Source organism: Pangasianodon hypophthalmus, chromosome 14 (assembly GCF_027358585.1).
Source record: "Pangasianodon hypophthalmus isolate fPanHyp1 chromosome 14, fPanHyp1.pri, whole genome shotgun sequence".
Taxonomy (NCBI): Eukaryota; Metazoa; Chordata; class Actinopteri; order Siluriformes; family Pangasiidae; genus Pangasianodon; species Pangasianodon hypophthalmus.
Genome location: NC_069723.1, coordinates 19,622,818 through 19,639,715, shown reverse-complemented (window position 1 = coordinate 19,639,715; position 16,898 = coordinate 19,622,818). Strand labels below are relative to the sequence as shown.

At 34.3% G+C, this 16,898-nt stretch overlaps 2 protein-coding genes across 2 annotated transcripts; both read left to right on the top strand.

The window, feature by feature from the left end:
* Nucleotides 1–5,094, top strand: LOC128320000 (olfactory receptor 6N1-like). Its single transcript, XM_053239485.1, has one exon. It carries the CDS (start codon nucleotides 3,886–3,888, stop codon nucleotides 4,837–4,839), a length of 954 nt encoding a protein of 317 aa, XP_053095460.1. The 5' UTR covers nucleotides 1–3,885; the 3' UTR covers nucleotides 4,840–5,094.
* Nucleotides 5,095–10,909: 5,815 nt separating this feature from the next.
* Nucleotides 10,910–11,893, top strand: LOC113539141 (olfactory receptor 1-like). Its single transcript, XM_026934701.3, has one exon. It carries the CDS (start codon nucleotides 10,910–10,912, stop codon nucleotides 11,891–11,893), a length of 984 nt encoding a protein of 327 aa, XP_026790502.3.
* Nucleotides 11,894–16,898: the final 5,005 nt, after the last annotated feature.

Below are 16,898 nucleotides of genomic sequence, written 5' to 3'. Positions count from 1 at the left end.
ACTAATATTTGTCACTGAATCAACTTCAAATACATTATAGTTCACCTTTTCAGATACATTATATTTTGCTCAACTTAAGTCCCAATCCTTTTTATTGATGCTGTTTGGAAATAGAAAATGTCCATTTTTAACAAACGGTAACTACGGTATTATAAGGTATTGTGTAATAATCACAGAATTAAAATAAAATGTATAGTACTATGTGATTTAGTTATAATTACATAATTTGTTTGTATGTCTTACAGTATGGTAGAGGAAGGATTGCAGGTGGATGGAAAAGAAGAAAGTGGGTATTTGGCACATTGGGAGTCAGGTACCAGGAATCAGGAAAAAGCAGGAAAATCAGTTTTAAGACTAGTTGAAAGAAGAGGGAGAAGAGACCTTGTCCCACCAATTGTTGATCATTTGAGGACTGGATCAGCTATAATAAGCGATAAGTGGCGTGTCTATAAAAGGTGTTTGTCCCATTTTGGCTACAGACATTTCACTGTAAACCACAGTGTAAGCTATATTGACCCACACACTGGAGTGCACACTCAGCACATTGAGAGGGCGCACATATAAGGAGCAAATGTGGAGTCTGATTACAAACAGATCAGAAGGTTTATTGAAAGACCATCTCACAGTCACTGAATGGAATGAATGGCTGGCTAAAAAGCATGACAATTGAGCATTGGGAAGATTACTTCATGATATCGCAAGACAATACAAGTAAATATAGAGAGCACCATTTAAATGGTTCTATTTTTGTTTTGTTTCAACAATAATATTGTTGCATACAGTAAGGAAGTTTGGTTAGATTTACTGTACCTAGCACTATATGATAAAAAAAAAGTCTTTATTGATTGGTTTGTCAATATGCAATTGTGATAAAATATGATTCCATTGTGCTATATCATAAATCTGTAATTGAGGCAATAAATGCAAAGGTTTTGTCTTAAGATATGCTGTTCTTGTTGTTTTAATGTGTTGTTGTTAATGTCTGTAGCAAGCATGTAACTAAACTTAATTAACCACCCTTTACACAAACATTGTTACAGTAGCTGAAAGTCCAGTGCCCATAAAGGAACTAAATGATTAATTGTCAACCTTAATAAACATTTACAAATGATGAATAGTTTTAGATTTTAGATTGAGTACAGCAAAAACATGAACAAATAATTAATAAATGATTTGTAAAGATGTGTAAATAGTAGAAGTCTGCATACACAGCACAATAAACATAGAAAAAATATGTGACCTATATAGACTGTGGTTATGAGTTAATAATTTGTCAACATGAATTGTCTGTAAAGTGCTTAAAATTACTAATATTTTTTTCAACATATGTAAATGTAAAAAATGTGCATTGGATAATATATGAATCAAAGTTTAAAGACATTTGTAAGCATTCTAATGTACATTAACAAATAAGCTGTTAATCACTGTATAACATCTGTTAAAAACATCTGTAGATTTGTAGAAGTGCATGACCGTATATGAATTGAAAATTTAATAACATTCGTAAGCATTTTAATTTACATTAACTAACGGTCAATTAATCATTATGTCATGTTCAATAAATTCATTAGTAAACATTAACAAGCACATTATCTCATATTTCTAGCTATTTGAATATATATTAACTAATCATCCATTAAGCATTATATAATATTTATTAATGATTTATTAATGAAAGTTATTATAAAGTGTTACCACTTTAAATAAAAAGAGTCAACTTTAAATGAAAGACGTCAACTTTTTGTTCTTGGCTGACAGCAGTGGAACCTGATGTGGTCTTCTGCCGTCTTAGCCCATCCACCTCAAGGTGCATACTGAGATACTTTTCTGCTCACCATGGTTATAAAGAGTGCTTATTTGAGTTACTATAGATTTCCTGTCAGCTCAGACCAGTCTGGTCATTCTTCTCTTATCTCTCTAATTAACAAGGTGTTTCAGCCTGTACACCCTCCACATACAGAATGTTTTTTTGTTATTTGCACCTTTCTGTGTAAACTTTAGAGACTGATTAGACAACTGCATGAATGTGCAGGTGCACAGGTGTTTCTATTAAAGTGGACGGTGAGTGTATTTTAATACTGTTAAATCTTTTCCAATGGCTTTTCAAAGTTAAATATCTTGTTTGGGAACAACTTCAAATTTTTTTAAAAATTGAAATATCTTGTATTGTAGATCTTAGAGAATACTTTTGGAAAAATAAAACTCATTGAAATTTATTCTGCATCACAATGTGGTCTTAATAGGATCAAAATATGTTTCTTTATTTAGTTATACCATTTATTAGCTATATAATGAGATTTGCCTTGATTTTACAGGATAAAGTTCTAGGTTCTATCCATACGGTTCTCTCTGCATTTGGTCACTGTTAAAAAAAAAAAAACCCTTCTAAATGTTTCAGAATTTCGATCACACAACTTAAGTAAGCTTAAGAATTAAGCTTAAAGTGAGGCGTTGTTGAGGTAAATATACATTTCAGTACTTTAGAGTTTTGCTCGCTGGAATGTCAATACATTAATGTCCCATATCTCAAAACAGAGATATGAGATATAGAACATTATGAATATTAAGGTCATGAACATGCCTATGAACAGTAGCAGTAACATACTCCATATTAAAATATACTTAATATATAGTGTACTATTCATACTGTACAGCTTCACTGATTCCTGAAATTGCATTTATACTGAAAACTTTTACTAAAGGCTCAAAGCTTATATATTTGAATAAGTCATTTCATGTACCACTCATATGTTTATGTAGTGTAAACATGGATGAGCAAAGTGTCATGATGTTTCAATTATCCAAAATTTATTACTATGATTATTTAATTTCAAGTGTAACAATTATATTAGCATTTTAGCAGAGAGGGAGAGAAAAAAAAATCTAAAAGGAAAACATACTGGTCAAGCTCAGGCTAATATGATATGACTAATTTTCACATTTTATTTTACGATAATTTTAAAACTTTTAGAAGGTGTTTATAAAAAAAATATTAGTTATTTTAATTACATCATTTAAGTTAACAGGTGTCCCTCATATTAACATGTTTTTAAATACATTTAAAAGCAAGAATTTTGCAAAATACATGTATTTTTAAATGAGATTTTAATCTCTTCTCTAGTCATACATCTGTATCTCTGTTTTTCTAATTCTAGGGTATTTATCTTTAACTCATTTCTTGAAATTTAACCAAAAAATGTTAATAAATGGTTATATACAAGTACAGATGCAAGTAATAGTAATTTTAGCTTCGACCAAAATTACTGAATATGAGAAAATTTGGTGATACTTTATTTGAAGGGTACCTACATACAGTCTTCATAACACATTCATAAATATTTGCATAAACACTGCATAAAACCTATAATGTCACCTGATGAGATTTGACATAAGCTGTCCATAAATTGTCTAACACTGCTTCATAAATGATTTATGTAATGTTTATGTAATAAAACAGGCAAGGATCAAAACATGATCAGGCATCAAACAAGAAGAGTATAATCCAAAGTGTAAGAAAATTAGGCATGGATCATTCCTGTATGTTTCCAGGCCAAAGAGGGGCAGGGAATAGGGTTTTACACTGGATTACCCAATGAGCATCATCATGAAAACATAGTGATGCATATAAATAAAGGTACACCTTTTTTCCAGGCAAGGTATTTCTTTAAATATCATAAAAGCAGTTGTTAATGCCTCTCATCTGACAAACAAATTACAGAGGACATAGTTTACAGTCAATTCCCATTTTCCAAAAAAAAATGTTTCTATATTATTGTCATGCTTTGACTTCTGAAGAATTTAAGAATAGCAAGTGGAAATCACACTTCATTTTTGATGGATTAAAGTGCCTTTGATGGATTACAGTGCTTTTGATTTAAAGTCATCATGTTGGTTCAAAACGATTCTGGAAAAGCCATTACTGAATTAGCTTTTGTTGGATTTGACACTGTGGAAAGACCTCTGGCTGTTGGTGTGGTCATGCTGATATTGTACACACTTGCTATAACTGCTAACACTGCAAACATATGCTTTATTGTCATGGATAAACGTCTGCACCAACCAATGTACATTTTTATCTGCCACTTAGCAATTGTAGACATGGTTTACTGTACAAGTTCATGTCCAACTATGATAGGTATTCTTCTCTTTGGCTCTAAAACCATATCCTACAAACCATGCATTCTTCAGATGTTTGTCTTCCATTTAGGTGCTGCAATGGAGATGTTTGCTATTGCTGTTATGGCATTTGACCGTTTTTTTGCTATAGGCAGTCCTTTATGGTATCCTTCTGTTATGACAAATTTCCGATGTTTTTTGATCACTGTTTTACTCTGGTTGGTGGGAGCCTCAGTTTTGTCCATTTTGCCTGCTTCTCTTGTACCTCTACCAGTTTGTTACTCTACTCTGAAGTACATGTTTTGTGATTATGCAGCTATTATAAGGACAACTTGTGTAGATCCAGAGCCATATTTTAATAATATATCTGTTATAACAACTTGCATAATAATTGGAACATTTGGTTTTATCTGTTTGTCATACATAAAGATAGTTATTGTTGTTCTGAAAATGTCCATAAAAAGTGACAAGAAAAAGGCAATACATACTTGCCTTAGTCATGTTATAGTCATAGTCTGCTTCTATGCACCCACTTTCATACGAGTAGTCCTGACCAGGATTGGTGTAGTTTTATCACTGGAGGAACGAAACGGGCTGATGGTGGGATCAATTATTGGCCCATCTTTAGTAAATCCTTTTGTCTACTGCTTTAGAACTGAGGAGATTCGAAAGAAATTATTTAAAATATTTTCAAAATTTGATACAACTGAAAGAAGAAAATAAATTTAAACATCTTGGAATTACAGATTGAGTTTGCTTTTTCATCTACATCAGATATATCAGCTATATCTGACATGAATGAGAATTGAATCTTTTTGCTCTGACTGAATTCTGTGCCACTAATCAATTTTTATTTTTTTTATACATTTACAAATAAACAACACATTTGGGCTAACTACGTACAATACAAAATAAGAAAATGACTCTTCCATCTGCAGATGTACAATACTGGCAATACCTTATTTAGTTCAGACTACAATAGTATATGGTTAAACTGTGTTTATAGTGTATCTTAGCTTTTGAGGAGAAATCATTCACACTGTTCTTCAAAAATCCCAACCCTGATTAATATTAGAGGTATGAAACACAAGGGCGAAAAACAGTTTAAATTACACCAAATGTAACAGAGAAAAATATATGAACTGTGTAAGTTGTATTTGCAGTTGTGTTTATGCTGAATTTGATCTGTCCCCCTTGAGTCCATTTTGGCTGCTGGTATTCACCTCTCTCGTTCAGTGAATTAGTTGCGTCAACAGTTCATCTGTTCTGAGACAGAGATTTCCCATGTTTCAGAGAATGCAATAATATTCAGTGTTGGGCTGTGTGGAAAATAATTCCTCTAACCATGGGCATATAGGCATATCATATATTAACACAAAATAGTACTGGTTATTAAATATTTTACACTACTCAACTGCATGATAATCTTTTTCTGAGTATTTTTCTTATGGACATTGGTATTGGGTTTTTGCTTTGTTCCACAAAAATCTGCATTGAGATATTTGGTCACAGCAAATAATCTGATGTGGATGCCAAAAATTAAAACTTGCATAAACTGATGCCTTTTTTTGTCTTTGAAAGACAGGTGGGCTTGGCCCTTCTATCACATTTATACCAGTCACCCTTGTGTGGTAGCACCCACCAAAAAGAATATATGATGCTACTTTCAAAACTGGTCAAGGTAACTTTGAAGACCACTGGTTTATGCTGATTTGAGAATAGGGAAACTTTTATATTGCAAGCACTGCCCAAAAACTATCCATCTTGGCAGCTAATTTAAAGTGGTCACAATTATAATATTGTTCACACTGAATGTTATATTATAAACTGTTTGGTAGAAAATAATGCATTATTAGAGGACCTCATTTTTCCCTTTTGATTATGGTCCCATATGACACTTCAAATATCTGAACCGTCATCAAATATTTAAGATTTCCATATTTAACAAATTTATTTCCTTCATCTGAAAATCAGAAAAATTCATTGCAAAAATTACTATGATTTCACTGAAGTCCTTACATAGATGTATACATTCTCTGTTTGTTTAATATGTCTCAAGTCTTACTTTAGCTCGCAAGAAAGCTGTTGATGACAGAAGCTTAGGCCACGATCTTGTAGACTGTGTATGTATTTTTGTGATACCTTGTATGTTTGCTATTCCTGTAGTTTAGTAAAGATTTCTGTAGATGGGTCAATATCTGAATAGGGTGGCATTTGGAGTGGGACAAAAAAATGAAATTAATTAAATCTGAAAATTAAGTATGCTATCATACTCTGCACTGTCATGTATTAAGATTTTTAGTAATAGTGAAGCTTAATGTGAAATTTATTAAAAAAATTAAAAACATATAATTCATATGCAACATTTATTTTTACAATACTTCCCTTAACATATTCAAGATCTGATGTCACATTTTATATTTAAATAATGTTTTCACCTCAGAAACCCCAGAGACACACTTTGCCACACACACTTATTTATTTATTTATTTATATATATATATATATATATATATATATATATATAAACATACATACACACACAGTTAGATCCAGAAGTATTTGGACAATGACAGAGTTTTTTATACTCCACCACAATGGATTAACTTGTACCAAAATGATGGAAGAGAAAAGTATGGTGAAAGAAAGGAACAGCTGATGATTCAAAGTATACCAAATCATGTGTCAAACATGGTGGAGGGAGTGTTATGGCATGGGTATGTATGGCTGCCAATGGAACGGGCTCACTGGTGTTTATTGAAGATGTGACTGCTGACAAAAGTAGCAAGATGAATTCTGAGGTGTATAGGGCTATACTCTCTGCTCACATTCATCAGTTTTGTAGCATTCGGCTAGGACGCCGCTCCACAGTGCAGGTGGATAATGACCCTAAACATATTGCAAAAGCAACTCAAGACTTTTTGAAGGCAAAGAAATGGAATATTCTTCAATGGCCAAGTCAGTTGCCTGATCTCAACCCGATAGAGCATGCTTTTCACTTACTGAAGACAAGACTGAAGGCAGAAAGACCCACAAACAAGCAGCAACTGAAGGTGGCTGCAGTGAAGGCCTGGCAAAGCATCTCCAGGGAGGAAACTCAGAATTTGAGTTTTGAGGACATGGGCTCCAGACTTCAGGCAGTCATTGACTACAAATGATTTTCATCCGAGTATTAAAATTATGGTTATATTTACAATTATGTCACTATGTCCAAATACTTTTGAGCCCTTGAAAATGGAGGTACTTTGCTGAAAATGGCTGTAATTCCTAAATGGTAAATGGTAATTCCTTGTGGTTCCAGGTAAAGGCACACTGTTCACTGAGGTGAGATTCATCAACCCTGTCAATGAGCGGCATAGATACTGGTTAAGGTAACCAATATACAGGCTTAATGGTCCCTGTTCGAGTGCCACTATGTAACCGTTCCCCCTCTCTTTCAAAGAAGGAGCGGCTACAAAATATTTTGAGGGATGGGACCACCAATCACTCTTAATATATGTACCTTAAATAATATTAAATCAATATAGAAACTTTAAGGAAATATACTGTATGCACAAAATCCAAATAAACACACAGATGGGGGTTTACAAAATTATTACTGAAAAGTAGAAAATGGCATGAACAATAAGGGCAAATGCAAACAAAAGAGATCAGCAGGCTCAAAAACTTGTATAAATGGACCCAGTTAGCATCAAAGCAAACAACATAGCAAAAGGTGTGAATTATGGATGAAAGATAAACCTGCACCTTGTCCAATGTGAGACACAAATGTCTTTTGATGAATGTCTATTGTACTTATCACTGATGATGATGATGATGTTGTCGAAGATGATGATGATGATGATGATACAAAGGTCAATGAGAATCCAATGGTTGTCCAAACGAATCACCATCCACCATGTGCTTCCAGGCAAACATTTTAGCGAACATTGAGCGAATATTCCCAAGCAGTCCACGATAGGGTGTGAAGTAGAAGTCTTAGCATAGGAATGGTTCCTGTATTCACACAATGAGCATATCAGTAGTAAAACTATTAATATAAAAGAGTCCTTCTAGAATACAATATACAAACTGAGGGTTAGCATGCTAACAAACACATTCAACATGAAACAAACATGAGAAACAAATTACAAATCATATATAAAGTCAACTGGAAGAAAATAATAAGAACAAACCAACAGAAAAACACTTACATTGATTGAGCTTGAAACACAAATGTTTCTCAATCTGGACTCTTCAGCATTGCAGGTAGCATGAGAACAAGGCCATGCTTCCTCCTAACCAAACAATACTCTCACTCTACTACTACACCTGTAGTGAAGTTAGAGGAGGAGAGCAGCTTGGAGCCCCTAGAGGGCTCTTGTAGAACTGCAACCTACTATAAATCCATAGTAACAGCACTATGAGCTGTTACTAGTGTTGCTGAGCTCACCAGTGCATTCCTTCTTTTTAAGAATGTACCAAATTGTTGATTTGGCCACTCCTAAACTTTCTGCTATCTCTCTGATAGGTCTGTTTTGTTTTTTCAGCCCAACAATGGCCTCCTTCACTTGCATTGACACCTCTTTGACCTGCATATTGAAAGTTCCCATGAACAGCTACCAAATGCAAATTAAACACTTGGAATTAACTCCACTTCTTCTGCATATTTGACCCCTTTCCAACAGTGGCTATATTATTTTGAGATCCATCTTTTCACACATAGGACAACTGAGGGACTCATACACAACTATTACAAAAGGTGTAAACATTCACTGATTCTCCAGAAGGGAACATGATACATTAAGAGCCGAGGGGGTGTAAAATTTTGCACAAGATGATCAGTGTAAATTGTTATTATTTTGTCTTCTGGGAAACATGTACATATCTTATGTAGCTTCTGAAAGGCAGTACTAAATGAAATAAAAATGAGATCTTTAAACAAAATGACAACAATTTACACCAATCATCCTGTTCAAAAGTTTACATTCCCCTGGCTCTTAATGTAGTGTATTGCCTTCTTGAGCATCAGTGAATGTTTGCACCTTTTGGACTCCTTTGGAAAGGGTCAAATATGCAGAAGATGCTGGAAAAGCAAATAATGTGCAGTACCTGGAGAATTTTTCTTAAGAACAGTGGGCAGTTTAACTGCTCAGGACAAACAAGGTACTCATGAGCGACTATCACAAAATATAAAAACAGTCATTGATCATCCAGATAACAACACAGTATTAAGCATCAAGTGTATGTAAACTTTTGAACTGGTTCATTTTTGTAAATTTTATTATTATTTTGTCTTGGGGACTATATGTAAACATCTGTTATGTGCAATAGCTTATTCAGGGCAGTACTAAATAAAAAAAAATAAATAAATAATAAAAAAATTGCACTTACACTGGCTCTTACACCTCTACTCTGTGCACTTTGCTCCTGTAGCACTCAATTAAAAATATTGTATGGTAGCACTACTTGTATTGTTCTTTGCTTGATATATTGCATTGCTTGCATTTCCTCATTCGTAAGTTGCTTTGGATAAAAGTCCCTGCTAAATGAATAAATGTAATGTAATATACATCATATACAATTATTTGCTTCCAATTTTGTGGCAACAGTTTGGGGACGGCCTATATATGGGTGTGATGGTCAGGTGTTCCCATATAGTTTAGAAATTGAAGAGAAAAAAAATGGAGTCTCCTCAAAAGCCTTGGAGGACAGAAAAACTGTAGCTTTGACTGGTCATAGCTGCACAAGATAGGGACAAGATAGGGATGTCTTTGCATGCTGTAGCAATTTCCTTTCACTGGAACTACGGGGCTTAGCCCAAAACTGTATTACAGCATAACAATGCCCTGTGCACAAAGGAAGGTCCATGAAAACATGGTTTGCCTAGGTTGGAGTGGAAGAACTTGAGTGGCCTGCACAAAGCCTTGACCTCAACCACACTGAACACATTTGGAATGAACTGGACTGCACCCCAGGCTTCAGCATGGTGATAAGCTTGTCCTGCATGCATTTGTAGCTGGATGATTCTGGAGTAACTCTATGATTCAATCCTGATTCCTGGTGAAGGTCATATCACCAAGGTTTGTGAAAAAGGTGATTAACCTTGCAGCATTTTCTGAAGGCAAACTGACAGAATGTTCTCCTTCTATGTCCAGTATGTGCAATATGTTATCATTTGTACCAGACAGCAGCTATTCACTAATCAGATGAGCTATAGATCTGTCATCTCTCAGGCCTCAACATCAATATCATCAGAAACATTTATAATCAAAAATGTTCAAAAATGAAAACAAGTGAACCTCATACAGATCTTGTGAACATATAATTGTTTTATAATATATTTATTTATGATCGTTCCCCATGTGTCTCTTTTTATGTATTTGTCCTTCCTGTGGTTCCCAAAAGAGGAGAATCAAAACTAAACAAAGAAATGGGGTTATAAAATCATACAATACTAGCAGGTGAGTAATATTTACATCACTTTCTGAGCTATCACGTGAGAAAATGTGGGTCAACCTGTCTACATATAACACATGCACACAAGTGGAACCTAGAGTACAAGGTAGGGCAAAATAAAGAGCAACAGTAAATTTAAGTACATATTTGAATAATTTAAACCAAATTTTCACTGCTAAAGCTTCTCTATTAAAAGTGTTGTAAGTAGAAATGCTGTTGATGCTTAGATAATTGTATAGTGTAAATTTAAACAAATTCAACTATGCTGAATTTGTGCATTTTTTAAAAAATTACTTCAATATGACTGTCATTTCAGACTGGAAAGGACGAGAACAGCATTAAACTCTACGCCATCATGAGTGCTTTGAACTACAGTTTACTAGAAAATGTATTATTTGTGCGTCCAAAGTACTTTTTCATCAGTGGATTTTCTGGGCTACCTTTCAGCCAATACTACTTTGTTTTTTTAATTTTTGTCTACATTGCTTCACTGTGTGGGAATTCAATTGTACTTTTCATGATATTAGTTGATCGAAGTCTGCATATTCCTAAATACATGGGAATCTTTAATTTAGCTCTGTCAGACTTTGGTGAAACAAATGCATTGATTCCTAACCTTGTGAAGACTTTTCTTTTTAATTCACAGTACATACCCTATGAGGCGTGTTTGGCTAACATGTTTTTTACTTTTTTCTTTGCTGGTGGACAGTCTTTAACTCTTGTTGCCCTGGCATATGATCGCTTTATTGCCATTTGCTTACCCCTGAGATACCATGCTATTGTAAATAACTCCTTCATGTTTGCAACTTTAGCAGCAATTTGGTTATTTAATATTATTACAGTTGGCACACTGGTAGTTTTGATTACACGACTTTCATTCTGTAAAACCAATGAGGTAAAGAGCTTTTTTTGTGACCATGGGCCAATTTACACAATTGCGTGTAATGACACCAGCATAAATTCCTTCATGGCAAACTTTTTCATTGCAGTATACCTGTATGCACCTTTGGTTTTCATAGTCATATCATACTTAGGTATTCTGTTGTCCTTAATTAAGATTACAACATGGGAGGGTCGTCTTAAAGCACTCAAAACTTGTGGCTCTCATCTCTTGGTAGTAGGAGTATTTTTCCTTCCTGTATCGAGTACGTACCTTGCTGCTGTAACATCCTCTCTCCATCCTAATGCTAGGATAATTAATACTTCACTATCAGTCGCAATTCCACCCATGTTAAATCCCATCATTTATGTCTTTAACACAAAAGATTTCAGAGGCTTTATAGTGAAAATGTTTAAAAAGAAAACTACAATTTCCCGGGTGCAGGCTTTGGCAAAGTGAGACCAGATATTTTAATTCTTTCCGCATGTAGACCTTGAGTACCACATGACTGTGTAGTGCAGGGTTTTTCAAGCATGTCGGCCAGTGTGTCTGCAGGTTTTCATTCCAATCAATTAGGAGCCACACCTGAAACATCTCTTACAGTTGGTGTGTGATTAGGCTGGAATAAAAACGTGCACCCACACCAACCATTTTCAGATAAGACTGAAGACCCCAGATTTTGGGCGTCTTGTTTAAACACACGAACACAGTCAAAGCTTAAATTAAGAGTCACAGAAATTAATCAGGGCAGTAAGCACCAAGAAAGTACTGTTTTTGTTTCTAGGACTGGAGTTAGTAAATTATGTGCTAGAATGAACCTAAAGCATTTCAATTCACTTAATTCATGTTCTATGATTCTGTATGGTTAATGCAATAGAACAAAATACTGGCTCCCTTTCATAAGGGATCGTCCAGAGAAAGCCCAACAATCTTCTTTCACATTAAGACCAAGGACCACAGGCAAAGAATATGATTTTATTTTCAACTATCAAGAATTCCTGGCAGAATTTGGATATATTCCATCAATAATTTTCTTACTTCAACACATTATATGTTAAGATATGCTATAAATGTGCTAATTATTGTTATGCATTTTATACTATACATATACTATATAGCCAAAAGTATGTAGGCACCTGACCATTAAACAACCCATTCCATGGGCATTAATATTCAGTTAGTGCTTTGTGGGGATTTGTGCTCATTCAGCCACAAGAGCACATGAGATTGGGCACTGATGTACAGCAAGAAGGCCTGGCATGAAGTCTGTGTTCCAGTTCATTCCAAAGGTAATCAGTGGGTTTGAGGTCAGAGCTCTGTGCAGGCCACCCAAGTTCTTCCACACTAAACTGCGTAAACCATGTCTTTATGGATGCCACTTTGTAAACAGGGGCACTGTCATGCTGGAACAGGTTTGGGCTAGGCCACTTAATTGCATTGGAAGCGAATGTAATGCGATAGTATACAAAGATATTCTAGACGATTGTGTGTTTCCAATTTTGTAGCAACATTTTGGGGAAGACCCTCATATGGGTGTTATGGTTAGGTGTCCACATAGGTTTGGCCATATAGTGTACTTTATTACATTACATACATTTGTCTAAACTCTACAACTACAACATGTACAGCTACAACATGTAAAGTTTATTCCCTATAACATAAGGTTTCTTTAGGTGATCTAATGATTCAGTGTGTAAGTCATTAAGTCAATAAGTCATTTTTTCCCCCTAAATATTCCTAAATGTTAAATAGTTTTAATTTAGTTTTTACAGACATTGTTTCCTAACCTTGTGAAGGCTTTTTTTTTTGGTTATGTTGCTCCATTTTCTCAAAACTACCCATTTCCCATGCTAGTAGATTTTGTAAAATTATGTATATGTAGTTCCTTTACTGTTAATATCAGTCCTTTTTAATGTATTTATTAATGTAGTTTTGATATTTTAACCATAAAACTATGCAGATATGTACCTGTTATACATTTGAATATAATTAATTAGTAAATAAAGTGAATGCTAATTCTAACATGTGATATATGATCTTAATACAAACTTGCTCCTGCAAGGTCAGTAAATTTTATTTATAAAGCACATTTACAACAACAGTACACAGTAGTAAACAATAATGCTGTACATATATAAGAATAAAATTATAAAGTAACAAAAGAATAAAAATACAGACAAGGCACAATAAATAAATAATAACGCTAAGAGATGAAATAGTAGTAATACCAATAACAAAAAAGAAAAAAAAAATTGGGAAAAAAAAAAATCAAAAAGCAAGCATGAAAAAATATGTTTCTAGGAGGGAGAATTCAGCCTGAATGGGACACCAGTCCATTGCAGGGCACCATGCATGTGCAAATTTATACACTCATCCACACCTAGAGGTTATTTAGTGTAGCCAATTTGGCTACCTTCATATTTTTGGACAGTGAGAGGCAATTGAAGAATCCAAAGGAAAAACACACGGACATGAGGAATATGCAAAATCAGAGTTCTGGAATGAACCAGGGACCCTGAAGCTGCAATGCTACCCACTGTGCCACTGTGAAGCCCATTGCACTCAACCCATATATTCAAGCTGTAGATGCCATTTTCAAAGGTGCTTTCAATTAATAAGAAATCTCTCATGGACAGACGAGTATATAATGAATGTAAGTGCTGCATGTAATCAATTAAACAATGGCATTGCATTTAGGACACTTTTTGAACCTGATCTGTGCCCCTTGATTCTGTGAATCCTTTCAGCCAGTCAGCATTTGAGTCAATGAAACTTTTGGTCATGGCTAAGATTCACTCCCCTCTCATTCAGAGAATTAGTTTAGTCAGTGGTTCAGTCAGTCTGAGCTGAAGATTTCCAGTGTTTCAGTGGTTCTAATAGTAATCTGTGTTTTTCTAAAAATGGATATACAAACATATAACACAGAATAATGATCATTAGTCATTTTACACTGCTCAAGATGTTTGTTATATGCCTCAGACGGCAGCATAATCAGGGTGCACATTTGGGCAAACGATGCAACTAAACAAATTGTTGAGCAAATCTGAACAAAATCTGAACAAAAATGTCATCTCTACACTGTATGTCATGTTGTTAAAAAAAAAAAAAAGAACTTATAGAACTCATGGGCATCCATGGCCAAATTACATACAGAATTCTATTGATTTTTGAAGTAAAAAGAAGTAAATACAATTGATGCAGCAAACTATTTTAAAATTTTTTTTTCCCCAAATGTGAATTGTACAGTTATTTTATATTTATATATTTAATTAACTTACTTTTGTGGTATGTGCAGAAGATTAGAAACCTTTAAAGTTGTAAAGTCTCAGAACTTATTTAGCTTGTTATACCTAAATTGACTCAAAAAGACTCATTAGGCAGTTAAAGAATTGTCATTGTCTGGAGTCACAAGTCCAGAGTGCAGTAAATTCTATGGCTCTTCAAACCTTGTGCTAACAGTCAGCAACCATGGGCTACTCTATGCAGCAAACTAAGGACCTGAAAATGAAAGCAATTTGTATGCAATTTGTATACTTGATAAAAAGATATCAAATCACTTCCAGCTCACAATTGCCACTCAATTGGACAAATGTCATCAAGAAATGGCAGGGAAACTGTGGAAATCAAGGCTAGATCTTGAAGACTGAGAAAACTTTTAGATAGAACTGCCCCATGGACAAAAAGGCAAAGCAAACCCCCATATGACACTGAGGACCTGCAGGATGCTTCAGCTGACTCAGGGGTGGTGTTGCACCATTCTACTCTGCACTGTTGCTTGCATAAACATGATCTGCATGGAAGAGTCATCAGAAGAAAATGTCACCTGTGACCATCATAAGGGACCATGTTATATATTATAAAAAAAAAAAAAAATCTGGATAAGAAATTTTGAAAACAAATGCTGAACTGATGAAGTACAATGAAATTCTGTTACTATAATCACTAAAGATATGTCTGAAGAAACAATATGACCAGTATGTTTGTTTATGGTTGTGTGGCAGCCAGTGACACAAGAAACTGCTATATGGAAGAATGGATTCCAGTAAATATCAGCATATTTGGGAAGCAATTGTGACATAGTCAGTCTAGGAACTGAAGCTGAAAAGAGCTTCTACAACAGGACAATGATCCAAAACATTTCTCAAAATTCACCATGAACTACTTCAAAGAACACAATCTTTAGCTTTTGGAATTATCCTCATGTTTCCCTGACTTGAACATTATTAAAAATATGTAGATAGATCTTAAACAACCTGTGCATGCAAGATAACCCCAAGATATCCCAGGATAGTAGGTGAAAACTCATTAAACAAGGACAGATAGACTCCTAGCTGGATAGAAAAAGTGTTTGCAAGCTTTGAAAGCTGCCAAGGGTGTTACTAAGTACTCACTTAGTAGGGTTTCCAAACTTTTGCACATTCCCCATTTTTTTTTTTTTACTTTAAGTTGATCAAATTTAAAATAACTATGCATTAATATGTTCAGATTTCTTTTAAATAGTTTCCCAGAAAGATTGTGTTTACTTCTTTTCACTTTAAAAACATTAACAAAATATGCAACTAGGCCAAGGGTTCCAAAATATTTACATACACCTGTATATCACAAGGTCCCCTCAATGGTATAACAAAAACGATGTGGGGCAAACTATTACTATGATTTGTGAGAGTCTTCTATATTCTACACAATGAATAAAATCTGTAGGTAAAGGTACAGTACATTCCTTTAATTTTATTTCTATTTTATTTGCAACTCTGTTCTACAATACCTTTCTTGATATCCTACTTCTTATTTTAGCTTCTGATCCAAATTTTGCTAGAAGACAAAGATTTACCCCAAGATCTTGTTTATTTTACCTTTACCAATGCATTACATTTGCTATTTCTGTAGTGTAGGAAAGATCGTAGGTAAAGATTACTAGTAAAAACCATCAAATGTCAAATAAGCCCTTTACTTGACAAGCTCTAGAAGCATTTTGTCTTTTTTTTAAGCTGCTGATGATCCCAAACTTGTCTCTTTATGCATGTAAAGTATTTGCCCATCCCCTGGTTCCCAACAGAGGGGAATCAAAACTTAACAAAGAAATGGGGATATAAGATCATACAGCACTAGCATGTGGGTTATATTTACATCACTGTCTGAGCTATCACATGAGAATACATGGTCCGATATCTCTACATATAATGCATGCTCAAAACTTGAACCTACATGCAGTAAATAAGCTAATAAGGTGTAAGGTAGGAAGAAAAAGGAGTATTTAAACAATTAATAAAAACAATTTTATTAAATCACATCTTAAATCACATTTTCACTGCTACAGCTCCATGGTTTTAAGTCTTGTAAATGTCTGTTCCATTATGTTATGTGATAACTGGTGTACAGTAAATTTAAACAAATTCAGCTATTTTCAATATCTGTGCTCATTTTTGTTTTACTTCATTATGTGTCATTTCAGGTTGGAAAGGAC

Excerpts from the sequence above, each read along its gene's own strand:
- LOC128320000 (XM_053239485.1), top strand. The coding sequence starts at position 3,886 with ATGTTGGTTCAAAACGATTCTGGAAAAGCCATTACTGAATTAGCTTTT.
- LOC113539141 (XM_026934701.3), top strand. The coding sequence starts at position 10,910 with ATGAGTGCTTTGAACTACAGTTTACTAGAAAATGTATTATTTGTGCGT.